A 20,446-nucleotide genomic window follows, 5' to 3' on the forward strand; every position below is an offset into this window, starting at 1 on the left:
ATCTCCTTTTCCCCCAACATGTGATCTTCTTCGGCACCTTTTCGATCAGTACGTTTTGGCTACTTTATTTCCGCACCGTTCCATTTCAATTTTTTTAGATGTCCATTCTTCTTTTCCGATACGTAATTATTCTTATTGAATATGAGTCTCTGTCTGCCTGCATGTTTTACTTGCTTGCTTACTTGCCTATGTATGTGTACGCTCGTGTGTGCAGACTTATGTGTCAATAAGTTCTCAACTCCCAATTTAAAATTACGACCTTAAATTTTTAATCTTTCGATATCTCGCTTGTAGCTACAAAAAAGATACCATTCTCAGTAAACGAACGTAATTTTTTAATAAATTACATTGTAATTCAATTGTATATTACAATATGCGAAACTTTAAAAGATATATTATACTTCATATCACATTGTTTGCCTTCTTACTCTACTTGTACACGATGTATATACATGTATGCGCGCATATACGTACACAACGGAGATTGATTCGAACGATTATTCGTCTGGGAGTCGCTCATCGATTGACGACAGCGATAACTGCGGAGTGAACGGAACTTCAAACCTGCACCTTTTGCAATTTTACACAAACATTAAATAAGTGGAATATAAAATTGACAAACGCGATTTATAATTACGAATAACCAAGAGTTTGAATTGTCTAACTTAACATGACCAGCTTGAATCTCCCAAAAGTATTGATCGTAAAACACAAAACTAATTTAACGTAACTAAATTGCAACTTTCACGATACTTCCTTAAAGTAATTTTATACAGATTAATAATTGGTATCATTAGTTTACTACCATTCCCTATCGTTTTCAACCAACCTCGACGATTTCGTTGTAATAGCAACATTATTTAAGAACGTGTCGTCGTATCTATAAAACTTAAATGAATCAATAAGGATGTATTAATAGCGAACAATTTCAAGTGTCTCGTTTTAGAAGTTGATCAATTTGCGTTTTGTACATTTCTTTAATATCTGCAAGATCTAAACGCAATTCTTGATTTTCCTCCATTTTTTCTCCGTACATTTGTAACAACGCGTCGTATCGTGTTTGTATTTCCTGCAAACTTTCATTCAAAACCATAATATTCGAAACTTTGCTATTCAATTCTTCGATTTTTAAGGTTAAGGTAGACAGTTCAGTGTTAAGTGCATCTCGTTCTGTATTACGACGCGATAATTCCCACTGAAGTTGCTGTATTTCACCTATAAAAAAATCCATTACGTTAATTCCGTCGAGTACGAAATCGTTCGAATATACTGAGGATAACGCTGATGAATTTTGTTTTGCTTTTTTTTGCAAACATTCGCGTTTTTCGAAAACTAAAGCCCATAGTACAATTTTGGTCTCGGATATGTACTTGAGACGGGGAACTCTAACTAGGAACACCGAGTGGATATTACAGAACAATAACAGATTTTAATTTGTTGAACAGTGTGATCGATAAAATTGAGAAATGTATCGCCAACAAATATTTGAAAACATACCATCTTTTTGTTTCAATTGTGATTGCAAATTCTCAAATATGGAAGTGCTACTCGATCCTGCTCTGATACCGTCGTACACCGGGTACCTTTCCGAATTGTCTTCAGAATGGTATAACTAAAATTACAATAGTTCAATTCATAATTCTCTAGACTCTAGCTTACGTTATATGACAATTAAATAGTGTTGCATAAATATATTACCGGCCAAATACTGTTTATCGCATCCACCGAGTCTTCCTCTATATCAGTGGTAGAACTGAGTCGCTCGTTGCTTCCAATGTTTCGTCGTTGCTCTGACATCGCGTGATTTTTCTTCTTTTCTGCGTCCGTAGCTGCTTTCTCAACAGCTAGTTTATTTTCTAACGCCACAATTTCTTTGTTCAGCTCCGTTATTTGCGAAGAATGTGACTGCGTAAGTGTTTCTATAGTTTGTCGATGACTGAAAAAGCAACATCAATACTCATCGTACGTTTTCTTGATTTGAATTGATCTAAATACTCCAAAAGCGAAATTTCCTTACCGGACATTCTGTTCGATTAGTTTCTCCTTTTTTATCATTAATTCGTTGTACGACTCTTGTAGTCGCGTTCTTTCAGTCTCTTTAGCAGTGAGTTTCGATTCTAACTGAGATATTTTCGACTTTAAGTTAACATTTTCTTCTTTCAAGTAGCGTTCCATTTCAATTAAATTTTCCACTTTAGTCTGCAATTCGATATTTTTCTCCGATAATGCCTTTTCCTGCTTCATGAAGCTGTTGGACTTGTGCGTCAAATTCGCTTGAAGCTGTTCCAACTGTCTTAGTAATGGTTTCGTGGCCATCGATACCGATTCCGAAAGTTCTTCGCTTCTAGCCTCGGCGGCTTCTAAGCGTTTCAGCAGCTCGCTGTTCTCGTGCTTAAGAAACTCTTCTTTTCTAAACATACGACAAGGGAAAGACGAGCTAGTAGCATAAAAAATTACTTTATTAGAGGACTATGTAAGATATTTACTTGACACGCATTTCCTCCGATTCCCGTAATTTAACTTTCAGTTCTTCTACTTGCGCAAGAAGCTGACACGATTCCCCAGCGTTGTTTGTCGCCTCTTTTAGTTCCGCTTCTGTTGCTGTCAGAAGTTTCTTAGTTTCGGTCAAATCTCTAAAATATATTAATTCGTTGATTAACGTATAACTCTGAATGATTACAAAGGCGAAAGAAATGGGAACAAGTTAACAAAAATTTTGTTTTGTTTCTGCGAAAATAAATTACAAACAATATACTCAAGAAAGAGATTGATTAAATCACTTTATTTACATTTTCGCAGCATCTAAACTTTTCTTGTAGGCATCCATCCTGTGCAGAGTGTTATCTAATTTTTCTTGTAATGTCAAAATTTCTTTTTCTTGTTTTTTCGTTTTCGCCGTTAATGTATGAACAGCCTCTATTTGAGATCGTTCGACTTCTTCTTTCGCGTGTAACGACCTCTTCAAACGTTCCAATTCTGATGTCTGTTCTTCCATTTGTTCCCTGTAAACGTTCCACGTTTAAACACTATTACCACAGATAATATTACCCTTGAAAGATGAAAGATGAAGACGTACTTCTGACTCTTTATTAAAGCATCGTTTTCTTTCTCCTTGACTCGTAACTTTTTAATAATATTACTATGCTGAAGCTGTTGCTTGCTCAACTTTTCACCTTCTTCCCTAAGCTCCTTAATGATTTCGTCTTTCTCGGCGCTCAAACTAAACATCTCTTGGGAGGATAAACGCGTAGCTGCTTCCAGTTTTAACTGTTCCAAGTTCTTCCTCAACAAATCTCGTTCCCGTATCGCTTGCTGAAACTTTTTTTCTAACGCGGACAATCGTTGTGTATATTCGTCAGCAATTTGATTCAAATGCTGACTTTGTTCTGCATTTTTTTCAAAATTGTCGAGCTGCCTATGTAAAATACAGAAATAAATCAACAAAATGAAAGACAAATGAATCGAACCATGTGTCGCGTGTATCAGAACATACTTTTTTAAATTGATATTTTGCTCGTGTAATTCCATGTTCATTCTGCTCATGTCTAGAAGCTTCGATTCTCTAGCTTCTAATATTTCTGTCATTTCCTGTACACGCTTTAACAATGTCTCTATCTCGATGTTTCCTTCATCGGATCCCACGCTAATTTCGCTCAACCCTCTTGAATGCTCTCTAGCTTTTAAAGTTTTCGTCAAAAGATCACTATTTTTTACCGATTGTACCTTTACCAGACTTTGCCGTGAGTGCGTCGAACTCGAATCGCCATTTGGGCTTTTCCCATAAAATAAATTGTTATTTATCATCAAGTTTGAAAATCGTGTCAGACAGTCGTAAAAAAAGGCATAAAAAAAAAGGCACAACATGCACACGCGCACACAAACAAAAGTATAGTACGTTACAAAGCTACGCCTAATTACTGTTTTACAGTCGTACCTATACCTGGATATGATTTCAATGTCGCTGGAAGTTGTAGTTTCTAATTCGTCTCCACTGGTGTGACCACTCGTTTGATCTGAACCAATTTTAACCAGATCGGACCGACTATAAGAAACAAGATGAAACTTATGCCGTTCGGATGAGTACGCAGGAAACTATGTAATTATCTAATGCTTTAGTAGAACATGTATGTCTATCAAATACCTTTCCGAGGAAATGGGTGAATTCTCTCTAGGCATATCCGCGGCCTGTTCTTCGATTTCGATGATCTCACCCTTTTCGATCATTGCATCCGCTAACATTGTCTTCACGTACGAGCTAGCCGTCAAAGGTGTCTCTGAAATTTGTTCTTCTAATTTATGCATTAACGATAGATTATCTTCTGAATTAGTTTCATTCGAGGTTCCTTCGCAACTCGAGTCTATTGACATTAAATGCTGATCCACAGTTTCTAACGTGTCCGACTTTAATGGATGCGGTAGGATAATTTTCTCGGCAGAGTGCTGTTTCGTTTTCGGTTCCACTGGTTCTATAGCAGCGTTCAAAAGCCGACCGAGACTATTTCGATCAGTTTCAGATCTTTTGCCCGTTCCGTCGAGATATTCCGTCAATTTACGAATAGGCTGCGTGGTGATTGCTTCGATCGGCAGATGTAAATTATGTTTCTCTTTTAGGGAGTCCAAGCTTAAATTTAAACCAACTTCCGCGTAACTTTTCATCAAAGCTTGTTTATCGTCCGAACAAGAAACGCTGACGGGAATCTCGATTTTACTTTTAGCTTGCTCCTTCTGCTGAAATGTTTCCAATATCGTGGTGAGCGTATTCTCCGAGGCAGAGGTATAAGAATCTTCGGCCAAACTCGCTTCGTCTGGTTCATCCGGGTATGGTATCACTTCCACGCTATCTGACGTGAGAGACTTCACGTTATGCGCACCGGACGATGATAAGTTTTTGCTTAAATATGTAATCGATCCTCCAGGATACGTCCCCGTAGACGATGAACTATCTACGCTGCTCATAAACGAATCGGTGTGCGGAGTTTTTGCTTCTTCCATCGGCGATTCGTACGGGGAAATATCGGAAGACGACGGATACAATCGATTTTCTTCTTTACTTCCGCTCTGCGCCGCGCTATTATCTTCCCAACATGGCGTCACTGAATCGCCTCTATCCAAAACGGAAGATGAATCGCTGCGCCTTGGATTTATTGGGGATAGATAGGGACTGCTATCGCTTTTCCAATCCCCTAAAATTTCTACAGAACTTGGAGATGTAACTGGACTGTCTGGTAATATCTCCACCGATTCGGAATTCACTTTGGCACCCATAGCAGAAGGACTTGCTGAATTACTGATGGAATTGCTATCCGATTCTGGTGTGGTAGTGCAATCGGTATTGGATCGGGAACCAAGAATCTCGACGCTTTCCAAACTCTTCTTATCATTTTCTGACGACACGTATGACATTCTGTTCAACGCGTGGTCATCGATACACGAACTGTGTTCGCAGGTTTCGGTTTTATCGCATTCTGACTCACCACTTTGATCGTTTATAACAATAGCATCATTTTTATCTAAGGAGTGCTCGCTCCAGTCGTATTTCTCTACATTGATATTCAAACAATCTTTCATTTTGTCGTCCTCGTCGGAAGTTGTATTGTCTGAAGTAATTATCTCTAGTGGATCCGATTGCTTCAAAGAGTCAGAAATAGATGCATTGGTAATATCTTGAGAAGCATCGTTATGGGCTTTGTCAACAGTGTCCTCTTTGCAATCTTTGCTTGTATGTTTGGAATCCTTCCATGGGCTTGAAATTTTACCTCTGTAATCTTCTGAGAAAGATGATGAATATGTAAGCCTAGATTTTTGCCCATTTCCGTCGGATGTACTCTGTAAAGACTTGGAATGAATAATACGGTTCTGGCTACTTTCCTCTTCATTTAATTTTGAAGTTTCGAAGAAGGATCCACTGAAACTGCCCCATATGCTACTCGATGTTTCATGTTTAGAATCCTTGCTTTTATCATCGATCTTTGCTTTTTGATCAACATTTTCATCGTTTTTCAATCCCCAGGCTGCAAAAAAGTCTGTTGTATCCTCTGTAAGGCCTTCCACAAATTTTTGATCTTCATCTTTGATATCCAATGCTTTGTCGATAGTTTTTTGGGCTTCTTTCAAAGCAGACTTGGCCAAGTTGGCAAACCCAGTGGCATCAAACCAGCTCATTCTTTATTGTATCTAAAATTAAAACGAGAATGGGCAAAAGCATACGATGGTGGCGCTAAAATTGAGAATAAAATACTTTTGTTGAATGTTGATAACGATTATACTGTATATGAGCAATCCAAGGAACGAAAGTAACTTACTTTGCATATTAACGCACTGAAGCTGAATAAAAAATTGTTCTTCCACAAATGCAAAGTGCACGATAGAGGTTAGAGTATTCGTGATAATGCTTACACTTTATAACGCTATATTATTTTGCACAATCAATGTAGAATCGTAAATTCATATAGTTGATTGAGAATAAATTACACAAATAGTGAAAAAGGTAATGTAATCGAGACGAAACACAAAGAAAGGCTATAGGTCGCATTTTCTTCTCTTAAAATCTATGATCACAATGAGAAAACTAAAAGTACAGGCCGTCTGAAATTGATTAACTGTCGTTTGCTATACGTCGATATGTATTGTATTCTAATTATCAAAATAAATAGAATTTTTAACGTTATGCAAACAACATTTGCAAGTCCAAAACACGTTTAATTGACCAAAACGAAGACGATGGCAGTAGCGACACGTCAAAACGCAACAGCGTATATACAGTATGTGCATAAGCAGTGTGCACTAAAGTGCACATATCTATGCATGCCCATACCTACGCCATATATGCGTGTCATACTCTACATTTGAGAAATTTCTTTTAACAATGTATAGATGCTGAGTAAGCAACAACCAAGTTCGATACCGTTATAAGCAGTACCTTTTAGAAATATGAATAACATTTGTATGCTTCATAATTGTCGACAAACGAACGATGCAACGAACTATTACGTAAACGTTACCTTTGCATCATGAGTTACAGCAATTATGTACATGAATCGGCTGATAACACATAATAAATCGGTTTAGAAAACAGACGAGATGCAATTGTCGTTGTTTAACGACAACGAAACATGACATCTTACTTTACCATTTCAATGTTTCGCGATTCTTTTACAACAAACGAACGAACGAATTGAATAGGTGATGACACTAGAATTGACTGAATCTAACCAATTTTTCACCTACATCGTTGACGTACATATCTCAACGCGTCAACAGAATGTTTACTTTAAGCCATATTGCTTGCATTTTCATATGCGTATACGCACGTAACAATCGTTAAGTAATATTTTCGTTTAACAACGCACATCCACATATGTCATGATCAAGTACGTGTAATACTTCATAATGTTATGATTTTTTCGATTAGTGGTCGTGTCTAAGAAAAACACTGTTAGCAAGGTTGTTACCAACAGCTCCAGTGGCGCAATTGGTTAGCGCACGGTACTTATAAGACAGTGACTAGTGAGCAATGCCGGGGTTGTGAGTTCGAGCCTCACCTGGAGCAGTTTTTTTTTCTTTCAAAATTTCTACTTCTTAACACCAGAACTACCAATGTTTGATGTACATTCATACGCAAAAGTATTCGAACACTTGCATTTATAATATTCAATTAATAAAATATACATATATGTATGCCAAATGCGTTTTGTGTTCGATTTATATTATAAAGGTACAAGAATCTTTATCGAGTTCACAAAAAAACACCGATAACCTTGAAAGCTTCTAAATCATAAAAATAATAATCGTAATAACAGCAACGATAATAAAGTAGAAATAAAAACACTGCATGTATCGCACATGAAATTTACTTGTAATTTATTTTATGAGAGCCGAGTCGGCAAGTACCAAGCATCTAATTCCGAGCAAAGTTTGAGCCCAAGCGTGAATAAGGCGACAGACGTTAAAATACTCGTCACGAAAGAATCGTTTTTCATGGCGTAAAGGATACAGGAAAGGGAACAAGTGCAGACATCGTCGAAGTAACGTGTACCCCTGTTTAGTAAGTAAGCATCTACCAACTTTTGTCTTTCTTCGAGTTTGCGTTTTTTGCTTTCTACAGGAATCATATAAAATACTTAAAAATTATGTATCGGTAGGGGCAAAATGGTTAAAAGTGTCGCCGACTATCGGAGAAACTATACTTGCTTCGTGAAACACGTCGAGAACAGCTTGGATCGCATTCGTCTCGAAGATCCGCGATATCGCTTCTATCGCCTGAAACGTCTTGTTCGCCGATAGGCTCGTGAGCTCGTTTGCCCATTTTGCTCGCTGTTTCCGCGATCTTATCCGACGAATCTCCCACGTATTTAGCAGCTCGTTCGATCGTATCGGTTTCCACCAGCTTGTCGGATCCTACGTCGGATAGTCCCGGAGCTGTCCCAGCTTCTTTGACGGGGGCGATCGCCAGTGATGAACCGACATCCTTCTCCGTTACGGTTCTCGAAGACACTAACGAATCAAATTGATTCAGTAATTCGTTTTTTATTTCGGAAATTTTATTTACCCTCCATTTCGGATCGCGTCACGGCCGTCGCTTTCGTTTCCGTGTCTACGTCGTATGGTCGTCGAGCTGTTTCCGTTTCTTTGGTCTCAGTTCTCGAAGATACTAACAAATCGATCGTTTCGTGCCAACGTTTTTAACTGATTCCGTGACTCGTTTTTTTATATTTCTGAAATTTAATTTACCTGCCATTCCAGATTGCGTCGAGGCCGTCGCTTTCGTTTTTCCATCTATAACGGACAGTCGTCGAGCCGTTCCCGCTTTTTTGGCGGGAACGATTGGCAAGTTAAAAAATTCCTAACATTGGTTTCCGTTGCGTTTCATATTGTATTTTCGAACTCGACCATCTTATTTACCTTCCCCGTTAAGTGGAATTTTTCTCTCGACCATCGGCGTTCCATCAAGTTTTTCCTGCTTTACGTCCATCCATTTTTTCGTCGCCGCTGCTCTTTCCGAATCCCTATCATCGCGGTAACGACGGTCGCGAGCATCGTCTTTCTCACGGTACTTCTCGTCGTCGCGCTGATAGTCCAAGCTCGCAAACTTTTCGTCCTCGGATTTGACCGAGGGCGCTGCCTTGCGAATTCCTCTCGAACCAAGTGCCCTCTCACAGATCCACGGCGACTCGGCGACTAGAGACCTCGTCGGTTATCTCGGAACAATGGTACACGCAGAAGCAAACGAGCAAGATAACGTAGCAAAATTTTATGCGAACGGGTCGTACCTACTTTTCTGAGTTTAGCTATTACTACGGAGCACCCAGGCTCGCATGCAGACATTTAGACGAGTTTCGACAACCGCTCGGAGAATTCTCGCGGCTCCGATAGAAGTTCCATAATCGAATTTTCGATCAAGAAACCGATCTTGTTGATCGTTTGACGGCTCGTTGTCGCTGTCGCTGCGGATTGACAAATGATTTTCGCGCATTCAATTATCCTTTTAAGAAAACATTCGAATTAAAAAGGATGCGCACGGTTGTGCTATAAATTGCCGAAGGAAAAATCACGATACGCGCGTTAATGAAATGGAATGCTCGAATCCAGACGTCGGACATTCGAGCGTGGTTGGTCGACAAAATGATGGCGCGAATGTATGTCGCGAGTGTCACGGAAACGACGAAGAGGAGACGCTGGCTGAGGCCCGAGAAAATGATCAATTGCCGTCTAAATATCTTGAACAAAGAATTTTTCGGTTGCTATTACCCGCGTTAGAGGAAACGCTTAGCGAAGCCTCCAACTGGAACGCTTTACGGGTATCGTGTACTTTCGGTGACGGAATTGTATTTATAAACATGCGAATAATTACATTTTTATTGTTTCTATTATGTTGGTATAGGCAGTAGATCACATTTTATACGCATGAAAAAAAATCGTAGGTTCAAAAGTGTCGTTTTAATGGTCTCGACTATATCGCGGAGATTTTGTGGAATAATAATCCGAGTCGTTCCAAGAAATTTTCACCCCGATTGAACGCATTTGACATTCCACTGTTTAAGCAATGGTTGAGTCTACGGTAAGGGAGATATTAATTCTTAAGTTGTATCGAAAGGCAGATGGTTACTCTAATGTATACATCGTCACGTTTAGGCCGCCTTATCCAAAATCGTGGCTATGGTCCCAGGAAGAAGCGACACTGCACTTGCAACGATACGTTCGTGGCTGGCTCGTAAGAAAACGCGCGGATGTTCAGGAAATGAGGCAATTTTGGAAGGTGAACGATCGAAACGAGATGTGTACCACATTGGATCGTTTTTTAATATCTACTATACTATATCATACTATACAATATCACATACCATATCTACAGCTACGGGCAAAATTTAGTGGACGGATTGTTGAAATAGTTACTATATATATTTAAGTTTTATTACAACAGAAGTACTATTTCAATTACCTGCCCACCCAATTTTGTCCGCGATTGTATATTATGTTATATTTTATGATCGATTTACAAATCCTCATAACGCTAGGATATCGCTGCGAAAAATTTGACCCGAAAAGAAACGACCAGCACCGTTGAGCAACAAAGAATTCGTATTCCGGGTAAGTTTGTTTTTATCCTTTATGTCTAAATTTAAATGCAACAATCGTAGATTTAACACAATTCGCAGGTGAAGTACAAATCAACGGTGATGGTACGATGGACGTCGATTCGGTTCGTTGCAAAAAATATCGTTGGATGGTTTACGCGAATAAAGCGAGCATCGCGAGAACGAAAGATACGTTTTAAATCGACGAGACAATGATGACGCTTGAATTGGTTCCGATGTATGAAAAACAATCGATCTTTATTAACCTATAAAATTAGATAGTCGTATAAAATATTGAGACGAATTCACGGCAAGTTTTCACATTTATCGTCCAAGTACAAAGTAGTACTTCTCGTAATGTCAATATTATATGTAGGGGTTTCATTCTCTTCTGCGATTCTATAATGTTTCATGCCATGTAAATTATATTTAATCGGAAGTTTTGGTTCCTCTGTAAGAGGTTCTCCCTTTTGTTTTGCTTGGCGAATCAAGAGTTCCTTTAGAAGAGGCGGAAAGTTTGTTGTCCTTGGCAAGATCTTTTCAGGTAGCTTGCTACTAGCATTCAAATAACGCTCCTCCTGATCTTTAGGTACCAGAACATAATCCGCCTTGTAACTCACAGACTCTATTTGAACAGGTTTGTCTGCTGTTTTACCTCTAAAAGTTCTTTCAACAAGAGCTACTATTTTTCGAGGGTACTACAATATACAAATTCATTTTAATATGTACTTCGATCGTAACGCGTTTCCATACAAGTATCGAAAAGCAGATGTAGACTAAGATACATACGTGAGGGTTATCATTGACATGCGGTAGTGTGGCCACTTTTAATATTTTTATGTAGGATGGTTCGGGATATCGTTCGTGCTGGCTTCGTACAATTATTCTACCTATTCCATAGTTTTTCAAATTTCCTAAGATCTCCCACAAAGGTTTCCCTTTGAAAGTGGTTGTCCGGCCAATATACTTCACCGGCATTTTACATAGACTCGCGAATTGTGAAGATGAATGATTTAATTAAAACAATAAGGAACTGTAGCCTAACCTCGTTTTCGATAGCCGAACTCAAACAGCAGCGAACATAACCACACGATGAAACAAAACAGGCACTACGGTCACAGACGAGGTACAGAATAGACGTTGCTTGCTTTAGGGATTTTGTGATTGCACGGGGACTGTTTAATACCGATCGGACTCATCAGAGGGCACTGAGACACACTCCTCTTTTACATAGGGCTTGTATACAATCTTCCACTTCATCTAATCCTCTGCTTTATATTATACTATATGTTATCGATAATATCGATAGCTTCTCTGTCGTTCAAACAATTTTAAAATATGGAAGTTGATTTGTAGTCATCCAATTTAATGGTGTCATCATGGACAGTACGATTTTATTGCTGTGTAGACTTTAAATTGAAAAGTAATTATAGTTTGTGCTTCGTATTTCTTTGATGTTCCACTCGATCTGTTAGTGTTTGGTTAGGATTTTGTAATTTAGCAATTGATATTGTTTAACGAAGTTTGTAATGTACTATGTCGTCGCGTATTTCTACAAGTTTCTTTTATATTTATTACTAACGTAATTTTGAATCCAAAGAATTAGTAAGTGAGATACGATGTTGTCATTTTGGTTTTACGATATTTGAATTTAAATCAAAGTTTCGACAAAAATTGCTACGAAGTTTTCACGATGACCGAAAGGGAAGGAAACGACGCAATTACGAATGAAATTGCTAGTAAATCCGAGGAACCAGGAGATAGTTCGCACGAAGAAACGCCAGCTAATCTCGAAACGATTCCTTCGGAAACAACTTTAGTTCGAAATGAAAGTCAGGCAGCTTCTAAGGACAAGGCAAAAAGTAAACCACGATTTCCACAATTTACAACTAATATACAGGATTTTCCAATAACAGCGATAGAACTTCAAATTTAAATAAAATGAAAACTACAAAATATAATCTGGTACTCATTGTTTTTCTTTGCTGCACGTTTGTTAAAGTTTGTTAAAGTTTGTTAACAAACACAATTTTCAATGTCTAGCACATAATTAGGCTATTATATTTGACCAATAACAAGCTTTATTTACTTTAAGATAATTGATAGTTTATAGTTTCTGAAAATAAATGAAACTTAACCTAGGAAAAACTTAATTCTCTGTATTTTGTTTCTTGTACTATGTTGACATGTTGATCATAAATCAAACAAAGTGCACAACACATTATTCAAATTGAACAAGAACTTTAGTAATAAATTTTACTAATTTCAATTTGTCGAGTAAATGTGTGTCATCTTTCCAACATGACTTGTAAATATTAATAAATGTCACATGACTTGAACAAGCGAATAATATAGTAGCTATGACAATTGAAAGTTCTTTTGCTCTTATTGGAAAACCCTATAGTTGTAATAGATTTATTAGTATTTAAATGTTTCAGTTGATATTTTATTAAAAGCAACTGGTAATGCACCGATAATGAAACAAAAGAAATGGGCTGTCAGCCAAGATTACTGTATTGGTAAAATTTCAGATTTTATCAGAAGGTATCTTAAATTAGATTCCAATGAAAAACTAGTAAGTATAATGTAAAAATTACATCTGTTGCATTATCTATTAACTATTTATCACATAAATATGTTTCCTTCTTTGCCAGTTTCTGTATGTAAATCAAACGTTTGCACCAGCTCCTGATCAGGTGGTCAAAAATTTATATGACTGCTATGGAGCAGATGGAAAATTAATACTTCACTATTGTAAAAGTCAAGCTTGGGGCTGAAGGTTTCTTCAAGAATATTTCTTTCTTGTGAATGTTATGTAAATGTATAGGAACATTTTATCGCCATCATTAATGACTAAATATGCCAAAGTTCAGTTATACCATATTTCACTAAGTATTATAAATTTAATCATGGGCAGTTCTTACAATATAATCTTTTGATTTTTTTATGATAAAAATATTGTTTCAATCTATACTACTATTGTACGAAATTTGTTTTTTTATTTTATTTTCTTGTTTGCTCCCCTGAAGATTAAAGAGCACAATATGGTGAGAAAGAAGCTTTATGGATAAGATAAAACCCAATCGTCTTGTAAGCTGTATCTGTAATCTTAAGATGAGTCACATTCGCGTTCCATCAAATGACTTCTAAACAGAAGGTATGCGCTATTTTAATAAAATTGTTAATTTTCTTCAAGAAGAATTTTGAGGTTGTTTTCGCAGTTGTGAACGTTCTTTTACGTTTTTTCTATGTGATTTGATATCTGAAATTGGAATTGATCGATTTAAACTCGAAATTAGCATGATTAAATAAATAACGCGTAATAAGAAATAATAAATCTATTCTACTGTTATATGTGTGCGTCCGCGCTTTTATAATAAATACATTTACATACTTGCGAGCATATTGGAGTTGTTGCAAACACTGCTGTTATGGTGTACAGTGTCATCTAAAATTTTGTCATTTTGGTGGCTCTGAGAACTTGACGAGCATTTTATGGTCGATTCCTCTATACCGTTAGCGTGCGCGCTCAATATTTCGGAAGGACATTTCCAGAGTATTATAGCACCATCTGTGCTTACTGTAACCATAAATTTGTCGTTCGGAGCAAACGCACAAGCAGTGATCGGAGCAGCGTGGGTAAGGCCTAAACTGATAATATTCGCGGTACGGTATTCCCACAATTTTATAATCAGATCGTCGGATCCAGTGAGAAAATATCGACCATCATGGCTGACACTTATAGTGTTTAACGTGCCAGTTATCGATCCTTCGACTTCTCTAACCAACGATCCATCCAATGTCTCCCAATAAGCTATTTTACCATCCGTACCACACGTCAAAACTTGAACACCGCTAGGTATGAAACACGCTGACATGTACATTGTATTTCCTTGTAACGCAAACTTTCTCGTGAAATTCCTAAATAGCAACGGGAATCTGTAGTTACTCCTATATCTAGCGTGATATAGAGGTCATAGACATAATGGTTTATTCTACGGTTAACTTTCCTAGGATTTGGAATTACGGCATCTCTATGTACTGCATGTGTTTTTTTCTTTTTTGCTAAGTCAGGTTTTTGTCGAGCTTGAGATGCTCAGTGAAAGAAAGTTAACCGTGCAAATTTTAGTGAAAGTTAATCGTGTATTATTGTACTACCATATATCCCAGACTATGCATGTACCATCTGTACTGGAACTAATCAAATTTTTATCATCAGGTGAAACATGCAACGACGTTATCGGACCCCTGTGTTCCTTCAAGACCTCTAACAGTTGTCGCGCTTCAGACTTTGCATCCCATATTCGCACCTGAATGACCGGACACATTCAAATTAAACAGACGCTGCACGAGTATGTACATTCATAAAAAAAGAAAATACACAGTTTACCGACTTGACCGTCACAGCCGCCACTAATGAGCTTGCAATCGTCATTTGTAATTGTAACCGTCGACACGGATTTTGTGTGAGCACGATGAATCGAAAATAGGAGATTTCCGCCGTTTAAAACAAATCCCCGAACTGCACCATCGTTCCAAGCTTTCTCCAATGAATAAGAAAATTTCGTAAAAATCGGCACGCGAGTACGTCGGTACGGTTAATATTTACCAGATATTATAGTGCCGCCTTTGCGATCGAAACATAAACTGGAACAAATGAAATTTGGCACTGTGATTCGTAGCAGCTCCTTTTGCGTTGTCAATTTCCACACACGAATATCGTGTTTGCTACTCGTTGCAAATATCTCCGAATGATTACTGCAAAGTCATTTTGTTTTGGTATACTATATGAAATAATAGTTTTAATGAGTGCATTTACCGTGGAAACGCAAGATCATATATCGAATCAGTGTGACAAGTGACTAGCAGGCGTGTACGAAAACTCAGTAGTTCCATTTCGTAGATCTCGCATTCGGCGGTCCCCACCAGTATCAAATCATGTTTGTACCGTATCATTGATGTTACGGTGCCGCATACATTTCCCGTGCGATGCTACGAACGAAATGTAATTTTTAAATTAATCATCGTTCGTGCAAAGTCTACGGGGCAAAATAATATTTACAAATTTGTAGATTTTACATGGCCAAAAGAAGAAAATGAACCAATGTGTTGGAACTCTTTAGTAAAAATGAATAAATTTTTTTTTTCGTATCTTTAACAGTTTTAGAGATATAGCTTTCCTCGGTTACATGAGTCACCCTACGTACAGAGTGTTTTTCAGAATGATTCGTAGTTTTTTAATAACTTTTTAACGAAGCCTCAGTCAAGAAATTGATATTCTTGATTTTCGTCTTATTTTGACCTCTAGAATGTCCCATTAAAATTTTTCCCTGATGTAAAGAAAAATAATGTCATATTTACCGTTATAATCCACGGTACAACTAGTAATTTCTTTGTTCTGGTTCCAATAGACGCAGTTGAATTTTTTGGAATCTCTATTAATTCGATAGTTCCGTTTCCAGTACCTACAATCATTTCTTGCTTTTGTAAGAATAATAAATTGGTCACGCCACCCGCGTATACCTCCCCGTCGCTTGTTTTTGTTTTTCTAGCACGTGATATCTTTGAATAGCATCCGATCATGATCGGATACTTGGTCGATTCTCCGTTCGATTCTGCCATATTTGACCTACGTAAAAAGTCCAAGACCAGTTACAGTTGGTCTCTTTACATTTCTTATTTTGACGAATAGATAAAATAAGAAACAAAGGTGGATCAATTGGGAGCAAGTCCAGGAACTTCACTTAAAGGAATGAACCACTGTGACGAATTAAAAAAAATCGAAATTTTTTTTTTCAATCTCTTTTCAATGTTTGTGGTGTTAAGATTAATTTTTTTATACGTAAAAAATTCTTGAAAATTTTTTTTATTTTCAGAGGTCACAGTGGTTTCCTCCCTTAAGAGGGGCTCCTCTGGATCTGTCCCTGAGCTCGACTGAAGGATTAGAAACGCAAAAAGAAATCTCTAAACGACCTTGCTTTTATAATGTCACCGGATGTCGTTCCGCAATAGATATTTTCATCGTTTTCATCTATAACGATACAGTTAATAACGCGCCTGATCTTGCCGATTTTTACTTCCATTCCATGGACTCTTTGATCTTTTGGATCTATGCGCCAAACCTTGAACGTACCGTCCCCGACAGTGACAAAACCTACATTGGAAATGTTCTTACGCGCGATCATCAGCGCGTTTCCAGCGGAGGTGCCTACGATCATGAACGGTATAAATCAAAACCGATAAAACAGACAAAGAATACCAACAGATAAAATGGCGTTACCGCAAAGAGGACTTTCGTTTTGAACGTCCCACACTATAATGCAACCGTCGTCTCTACCACCAAGACTAACCAGATATTGTCCGTCCCGCGTAAAACACACATCCTCGACTCTGACTTTGTGAACCTCGTAATTAGTTTTCATTTCACGTTTCTCGTAATCCCATATTATGACCATCGCCTGCGAAATTTTTATGAGAACATTGCCATTTTCGCTTCATAATTTTTAAAAATCGATCCGAGGTAACTGACACAATCAACCGCAACGAATAGAACAATCACCTTAAAACCCTGGTGGTTCACTTGACCGGAAGCTATTAACTTTCCGCAAGGTGAGATATCCAAAGCAGAAACTACATTTTTGTGACCGGTGAGAAAGGTCTGCTCGCCAGTCTTTACGTTTTTTATGGTGACTTTGTTACCTATCGGATACACTAAATGCTCCCCATCTGGATGCAGTTGTAAACCGTTTTTTATGAAACCTATAAACATAAGTACGTACAATTTTCAAAAGAAATAATGTACTACTTGATGATAATATAGGACGTTACAAGGGAAGATATCCAGCCCGGAAATTCAGAAAATTATAAAAATCGTAATACTAACCGTCGAACGCTATTACTCCAAATACATCCAGCTGTTTCGGGTCCATAATTGCAAATACTCTGATCACTCGAGCAAAGCATATATTATGACTGATTGACACTTAGCAGTGCGTTGTCATGACGATCACAAGGATTAAAAGAACGATAAATCCCAGTGTCGTCATGACAATGTCATGTTTATATCAGCTGTATATGTCCGTCGATACGTGCATACGTAAAGTATCGGAAAGGAAGAGGTTTTTTTATTTTCTTGACGTATGACTTATGCATTGAAAACTTTAAGAGTGTTTAAAAGTTCTATGCTCTTTTGTTCTCGGGTTATATTCGAGCGTGCGTTACTTTTCAGTCGATCCTTTTACTTCTACAAAGTAATTGTACCGTAATTGCATTGCAATTACACGGTAATTATACGATAATTACCGTGTAATCATAATCGTAAATCGTTTAAACCATATAATTACCATGTAATTACAATGTAATTACTGTGTAATTGCAATGCAACTACTTTGTACAAGTAATCATGACAAATGTAACTAGATTACATTTTAACTAACACTAATGACAATTCGTACAGTTTGTCAAACTTATTTTAGAATCGTACGTAAAAATTTTAATGGGAAAATCAAGAATACCAATTTCTTGATCGAGTCTTCGTTAAAAAGTTATTAACATTAACGTTATTAGACATACACACAGTGGTTTAGATCTTCAGAAATGCGAATTAAATTATTAATGTTGTTATTAATACGGTTTTAGGGCTTTTTTGGGGCGTAGAACCTGATTTTAATATTACTTGTTATTTTCAAAATTTCTTAACAAAATTCGAGGTATCTTATGGCCACCCATACGTACGCCAAAACTTAGTCTATAGACATAAGAATCTGTAATCAAAATTTTATGGATTTTCGAGGTCAAGAATTTGACTGTAGCATTTTTGGGGACCGGAATAATTTTGAGAGACGGTTTTGCAAACTAAATAGTGGTAATGTAGGTATACGTGTTAAGTTCTGGAGATTAGGCGCCATTCCCCACTCTTTCCCGCTATTATGGCATCACGATGCTGGTCAATGGCATACTATGTACGGTGCATGACCAATGTGAAGGTTTCCCGCGGAAACTAATGTATCGCCTTTTGTTTTAAATGCGCGGTATGTCCGAAGAAGCAGGGTCAAACATCATTCTTACGTCTGCTTTGACAATTTCATAACAATCACGATTAAATCATTTACATACAGGGTGTTCGGTCATCCCTGGGAAAAATTTTAATGGGAGATTCTAGAGGCCAAAATAAGACGAAAATCAAGAATACCAATTTGTCGATGGTGGCTTCGTTAAGAAGTTATTAAAGTTTAAAGTTCCGTCAATACTGAATTTTTTGGCGATCGTTACTAAGAATAAATGATGTACGTTTCTCTATTACGATTAAGTGGTAAACGTTTTTAAAAAAAAGACAACGAATTAATTAATAATAAACGCGCCTTGTCAGTTGTAATTCGTAAATTGGTTTGATGTTTTTCAAAGAAATAATGGAAGATGTATAATATGTAAATTTTTAATGAAGATTGATAGAGTATTTACTATTATGTGACGTTATAATCGATCTCACGCTGAACAGTATAAGATGTATGTATTCGACAGAAGAGTTAATATCTATTATTAGAAGCGTATAAAAAACAGAATAGTAATTCAAGTATATGTTCTGATTCTGACACGGTGAGCACATCATTTATGAATGTCGACGATAATCAGAATCGCATTACAGCATCAAGTGCTGTTACGTGAAATCGCAGCAAAAAATGGTCTAGTGATGCAAAATTGATTAAATATTGTATCATTGCAATGACTATGGCATTTAAAGATGAAGATTCAGTAAATCAATTCGAACGGGTTTCTTTGTCTCTCCAAAGGGTCTCCAAATGATTTACAGACATTAATACATATTTATCGATTAAACTCCATACCTTGACTTAAAATTGTATATATGTTTTGCTTTGATCGGATAAATGTACAGACATAAATGACTCAGCACAACTTGCAATGTTTACTCGAACCATGCAACCGGATTCTTATCGCACGGAGAATTACTTGATCCAATTGTATTATACCATAGAGCCAAAGTATCAATAGTTCTAATGCTTAAAAACTAGAAGGCAATCAAATTTTCATCAAAAAATCGTTAATCTTTAAATTGTTATAACTTCGTAGAAAAAAACATAGTACAACAGTTCGCTTGAGTTCGTTCTAAAGCTTGAAGTCTCCACTTTTTACATTCTTTAACCGAGTTAACTCGAAGATTTCTTTACATTATAGAACGCAATGGAAAACTGAGGTCCTTTTTCTACAAATTTTTACAAATAACGACTTTATGGACCTTGATGCATTTGTTTGTGCGGTTAATTTTACAATGCATTTACAAAAAAAGATAGTCGTTCTCTTTTACAACGAAAATTAACGTATTTCTATGTTATCGCACTTTGAATGAAAAGTGTGCCGCCGCCATTAAAATAATCCAAGGTATTTACATCGCGAGGAGGCTGTACGGTTGGACTTGTACCTCGTGTGTATTTAGTACACGTTTTATGCGCATTTAACGTGTTAGTGTGTTTTGAAACGAGTATTACAACTCCATTGCCTTATCACTTTTTTAAATCTTTCTTGCATGTGATGCATCGTCGCATTAATTCTTGGGGAATATCGATCCAGAATCTTTGAAATGTATGTATCTCCCGGTCTATCCAATGCTACAGAAGATTTTTTCAGATTTATCGATCATCAAACATGCATATCCAACACGTGTTTGTTCGGTTTGAAACTCGAACTCATTTATGGGGTTTTCCAATAAAAGCGACAGAACTTTTAATTACCATAGCCGCCATATTTGTTATTCGCTTGTTTGGGTCGCGTAACAGTTGTTTTTAGTAGTGATTTACAAGCCATCATGTAGAAATACAAAGTTGCTCGACACGCTGAAATTATTAAAATGTATTATC

The 20,446-nt window shown here is 37.1% G+C and overlaps 6 protein-coding genes and 1 non-coding gene across 13 annotated transcripts; 3 read left to right on the plus strand and 4 right to left on the minus strand.

The window, feature by feature from the left end:
• Positions 1 to 414: 414 nt before the first annotated feature.
• Positions 415 to 7,368, minus strand: Tmf (TATA element modulatory factor). Of its 7 annotated transcripts, none has more exons than XM_076771769.1 (11): positions 7,228 to 7,368; positions 4,142 to 6,174; positions 3,935 to 4,042; positions 3,494 to 3,772; positions 3,077 to 3,415; positions 2,790 to 3,002; positions 2,487 to 2,633; positions 2,018 to 2,410; positions 1,699 to 1,936; positions 1,498 to 1,612; positions 415 to 1,215 (listed from the first exon to the last, which is right to left on the minus strand). In XM_076771769.1, the coding sequence occupies exons 2-11, from the start codon at positions 6,160 to 6,162 to the stop codon at positions 929 to 931; spliced, it is 4,140 nt and encodes a 1,379-aa protein (XP_076627884.1). In that variant the 5' UTR covers positions 6,163 to 6,174; positions 7,228 to 7,368; the 3' UTR covers positions 415 to 928. The 7 variants fall into 7 exon arrangements, with proteins under 7 accessions (XP_076627884.1, XP_076627881.1, XP_076627883.1 ...); XM_076771766.1 differs by having other exon boundaries at positions 7,130 to 7,344; XM_076771768.1 differs by lacking the exon at positions 7,228 to 7,368 and adding an exon at positions 7,002 to 7,135.
• Positions 7,369 to 7,456: 88 nt separating this feature from the next.
• On the plus strand, positions 7,457 to 7,549 carry Trnai-uau (transfer RNA isoleucine (anticodon UAU)). Its single transcript is given in 2 exon segments — positions 7,457 to 7,494; positions 7,514 to 7,549. It is a non-coding gene; the product is annotated as a tRNA-Ile (tRNA).
• A 297-nt stretch (positions 7,550 to 7,846) lies between these two features.
• Positions 7,847 to 8,817, minus strand: LOC143344582 (uncharacterized). The gene is made up of 3 exons (XM_076770755.1): positions 8,549 to 8,817; positions 8,187 to 8,493; positions 7,847 to 8,094 (listed from the first exon to the last, which is right to left on the minus strand). Exons 1-3 carry the CDS (start codon positions 8,553 to 8,555, stop codon positions 7,866 to 7,868), a joined length of 543 nt encoding a protein of 180 aa, XP_076626870.1. The 5' UTR covers positions 8,556 to 8,817; the 3' UTR covers positions 7,847 to 7,865.
• Positions 8,818 to 8,991: 174 nt separating this feature from the next.
• On the plus strand, positions 8,992 to 10,793 carry LOC143344729 (IQ domain-containing protein K). The gene is made up of 5 exons (XM_076771065.1): positions 8,992 to 9,797; positions 9,921 to 10,057; positions 10,132 to 10,255; positions 10,515 to 10,587; positions 10,656 to 10,793. The coding sequence occupies exons 1-5, from the start codon at positions 9,570 to 9,572 to the stop codon at positions 10,772 to 10,774; spliced, it is 681 nt and encodes a 226-aa protein (XP_076627180.1). The 5' UTR covers positions 8,992 to 9,569; the 3' UTR covers positions 10,775 to 10,793.
• An 86-nt stretch (positions 10,794 to 10,879) lies between these two features.
• On the minus strand, positions 10,880 to 11,690 carry Mrps34 (mitochondrial ribosomal protein S34). The gene is made up of 2 exons (XM_076771067.1): positions 11,364 to 11,690; positions 10,880 to 11,272 (listed from the first exon to the last, which is right to left on the minus strand). Exons 1-2 carry the CDS (start codon positions 11,550 to 11,552, stop codon positions 10,880 to 10,882), a joined length of 582 nt encoding a protein of 193 aa, XP_076627182.1. The 5' UTR covers positions 11,553 to 11,690.
• A 136-nt stretch (positions 11,691 to 11,826) lies between these two features.
• Atg12 (Autophagy-related 12) lies at positions 11,827 to 13,911 on the plus strand. Its single transcript, XM_076771072.1, has 3 exons — positions 11,827 to 12,436; positions 13,013 to 13,149; positions 13,229 to 13,911. Exons 1-3 carry the CDS (start codon positions 12,268 to 12,270, stop codon positions 13,349 to 13,351), a joined length of 429 nt encoding a protein of 142 aa, XP_076627187.1. The 5' UTR covers positions 11,827 to 12,267; the 3' UTR covers positions 13,352 to 13,911.
• LOC143344724 (cilia- and flagella-associated protein 52) lies at positions 13,704 to 20,365 on the minus strand. The gene is made up of 11 exons (XM_076771061.1): positions 17,458 to 20,365; positions 17,134 to 17,333; positions 16,855 to 17,032; positions 16,548 to 16,782; positions 15,936 to 16,203; positions 15,394 to 15,566; positions 15,184 to 15,332; positions 14,969 to 15,114; positions 14,733 to 14,884; positions 13,969 to 14,495; positions 13,704 to 13,836 (listed from the first exon to the last, which is right to left on the minus strand). The coding sequence occupies exons 1-11, from the start codon at positions 17,501 to 17,503 to the stop codon at positions 13,766 to 13,768; spliced, it is 2,145 nt and encodes a 714-aa protein (XP_076627176.1). The 5' UTR covers positions 17,504 to 20,365; the 3' UTR covers positions 13,704 to 13,765.
• Between the last annotated feature and the right edge of the window lie 81 nt (positions 20,366 to 20,446).

This window comes from Colletes latitarsis, chromosome 8 (assembly GCF_051014445.1).
Source record: "Colletes latitarsis isolate SP2378_abdomen chromosome 8, iyColLati1, whole genome shotgun sequence".
NCBI lineage: Eukaryota > Metazoa > Arthropoda > Insecta > Hymenoptera > Colletidae > Colletes > Colletes latitarsis.

Excerpts from the sequence above, each read along its gene's own strand:
- Tmf (XM_076771769.1), bottom strand. The coding sequence starts at position 6,162 with ATGAGCTGGTTTGATGCCACTGGGTTTGCCAACTTGGCCAAGTCTGCT. Across the intron at positions 2,411-2,486 it reads TCGGAGGAAATGCGTGTCAA|AAAAGAAGAGTTTCTTAAGC; the intron begins GTAAATATCTTA and ends TCGTATGTTTAG. Across the intron at positions 1,216-1,497 it reads ACAATTGAAACAAAAAGATG|GTGAAATACAGCAACTTCAG; the intron begins GTATGTTTTCAA and ends ATTTTTTTATAG.
- LOC143344582 (XM_076770755.1), bottom strand. Across the intron at positions 8,095-8,186 it reads CGACGTGTTTCACGAAGCAA|CAAAAAACGCAAACTCGAAG; the intron begins GTATAGTTTCTC and ends TCCTGTAGAAAG.
- LOC143344729 (XM_076771065.1), top strand. The coding sequence starts at position 9,570 with ATGGAATGCTCGAATCCAGACGTCGGACATTCGAGCGTGGTTGGTCGA. Across the intron at positions 10,058-10,131 it reads AAGCAATGGTTGAGTCTACG|GCCGCCTTATCCAAAATCGT; the intron begins GTAAGGGAGATA and ends CGTCACGTTTAG. Across the intron at positions 10,588-10,655 it reads ACAAAGAATTCGTATTCCGG|GTGAAGTACAAATCAACGGT; the intron begins GTAAGTTTGTTT and ends CACAATTCGCAG.
- Mrps34 (XM_076771067.1), bottom strand. The coding sequence starts at position 11,552 with ATGCCGGTGAAGTATATTGGCCGGACAACCACTTTCAAAGGGAAACCT. Across the intron at positions 11,273-11,363 it reads ATGTCAATGATAACCCTCAC|TACCCTCGAAAAATAGTAGC; the intron begins GTATGTATCTTA and ends TGTATATTGTAG.
- Atg12 (XM_076771072.1), top strand. The coding sequence starts at position 12,268 with ATGACCGAAAGGGAAGGAAACGACGCAATTACGAATGAAATTGCTAGT. Across the intron at positions 12,437-13,012 it reads TTCTAAGGACAAGGCAAAAA|TTGATATTTTATTAAAAGCA; the intron begins GTAAACCACGAT and ends TAAATGTTTCAG. Across the intron at positions 13,150-13,228 it reads TAGATTCCAATGAAAAACTA|TTTCTGTATGTAAATCAAAC; the intron begins GTAAGTATAATG and ends CTTCTTTGCCAG.
- LOC143344724 (XM_076771061.1), bottom strand. The coding sequence starts at position 17,503 with ATGGACCCGAAACAGCTGGATGTATTTGGAGTAATAGCGTTCGACG. Across the intron at positions 14,496-14,732 it reads TGCATAGTCTGGGATATATG|GAATTTCACGAGAAAGTTTG; the intron begins GTAGTACAATAA and ends GTTGCTATTTAG. Across the intron at positions 13,837-13,968 it reads CAACTCCAATATGCTCGCAA|ATATCAAATCACATAGAAAA; the intron begins GTATGTAAATGT and ends TTCCAATTTCAG.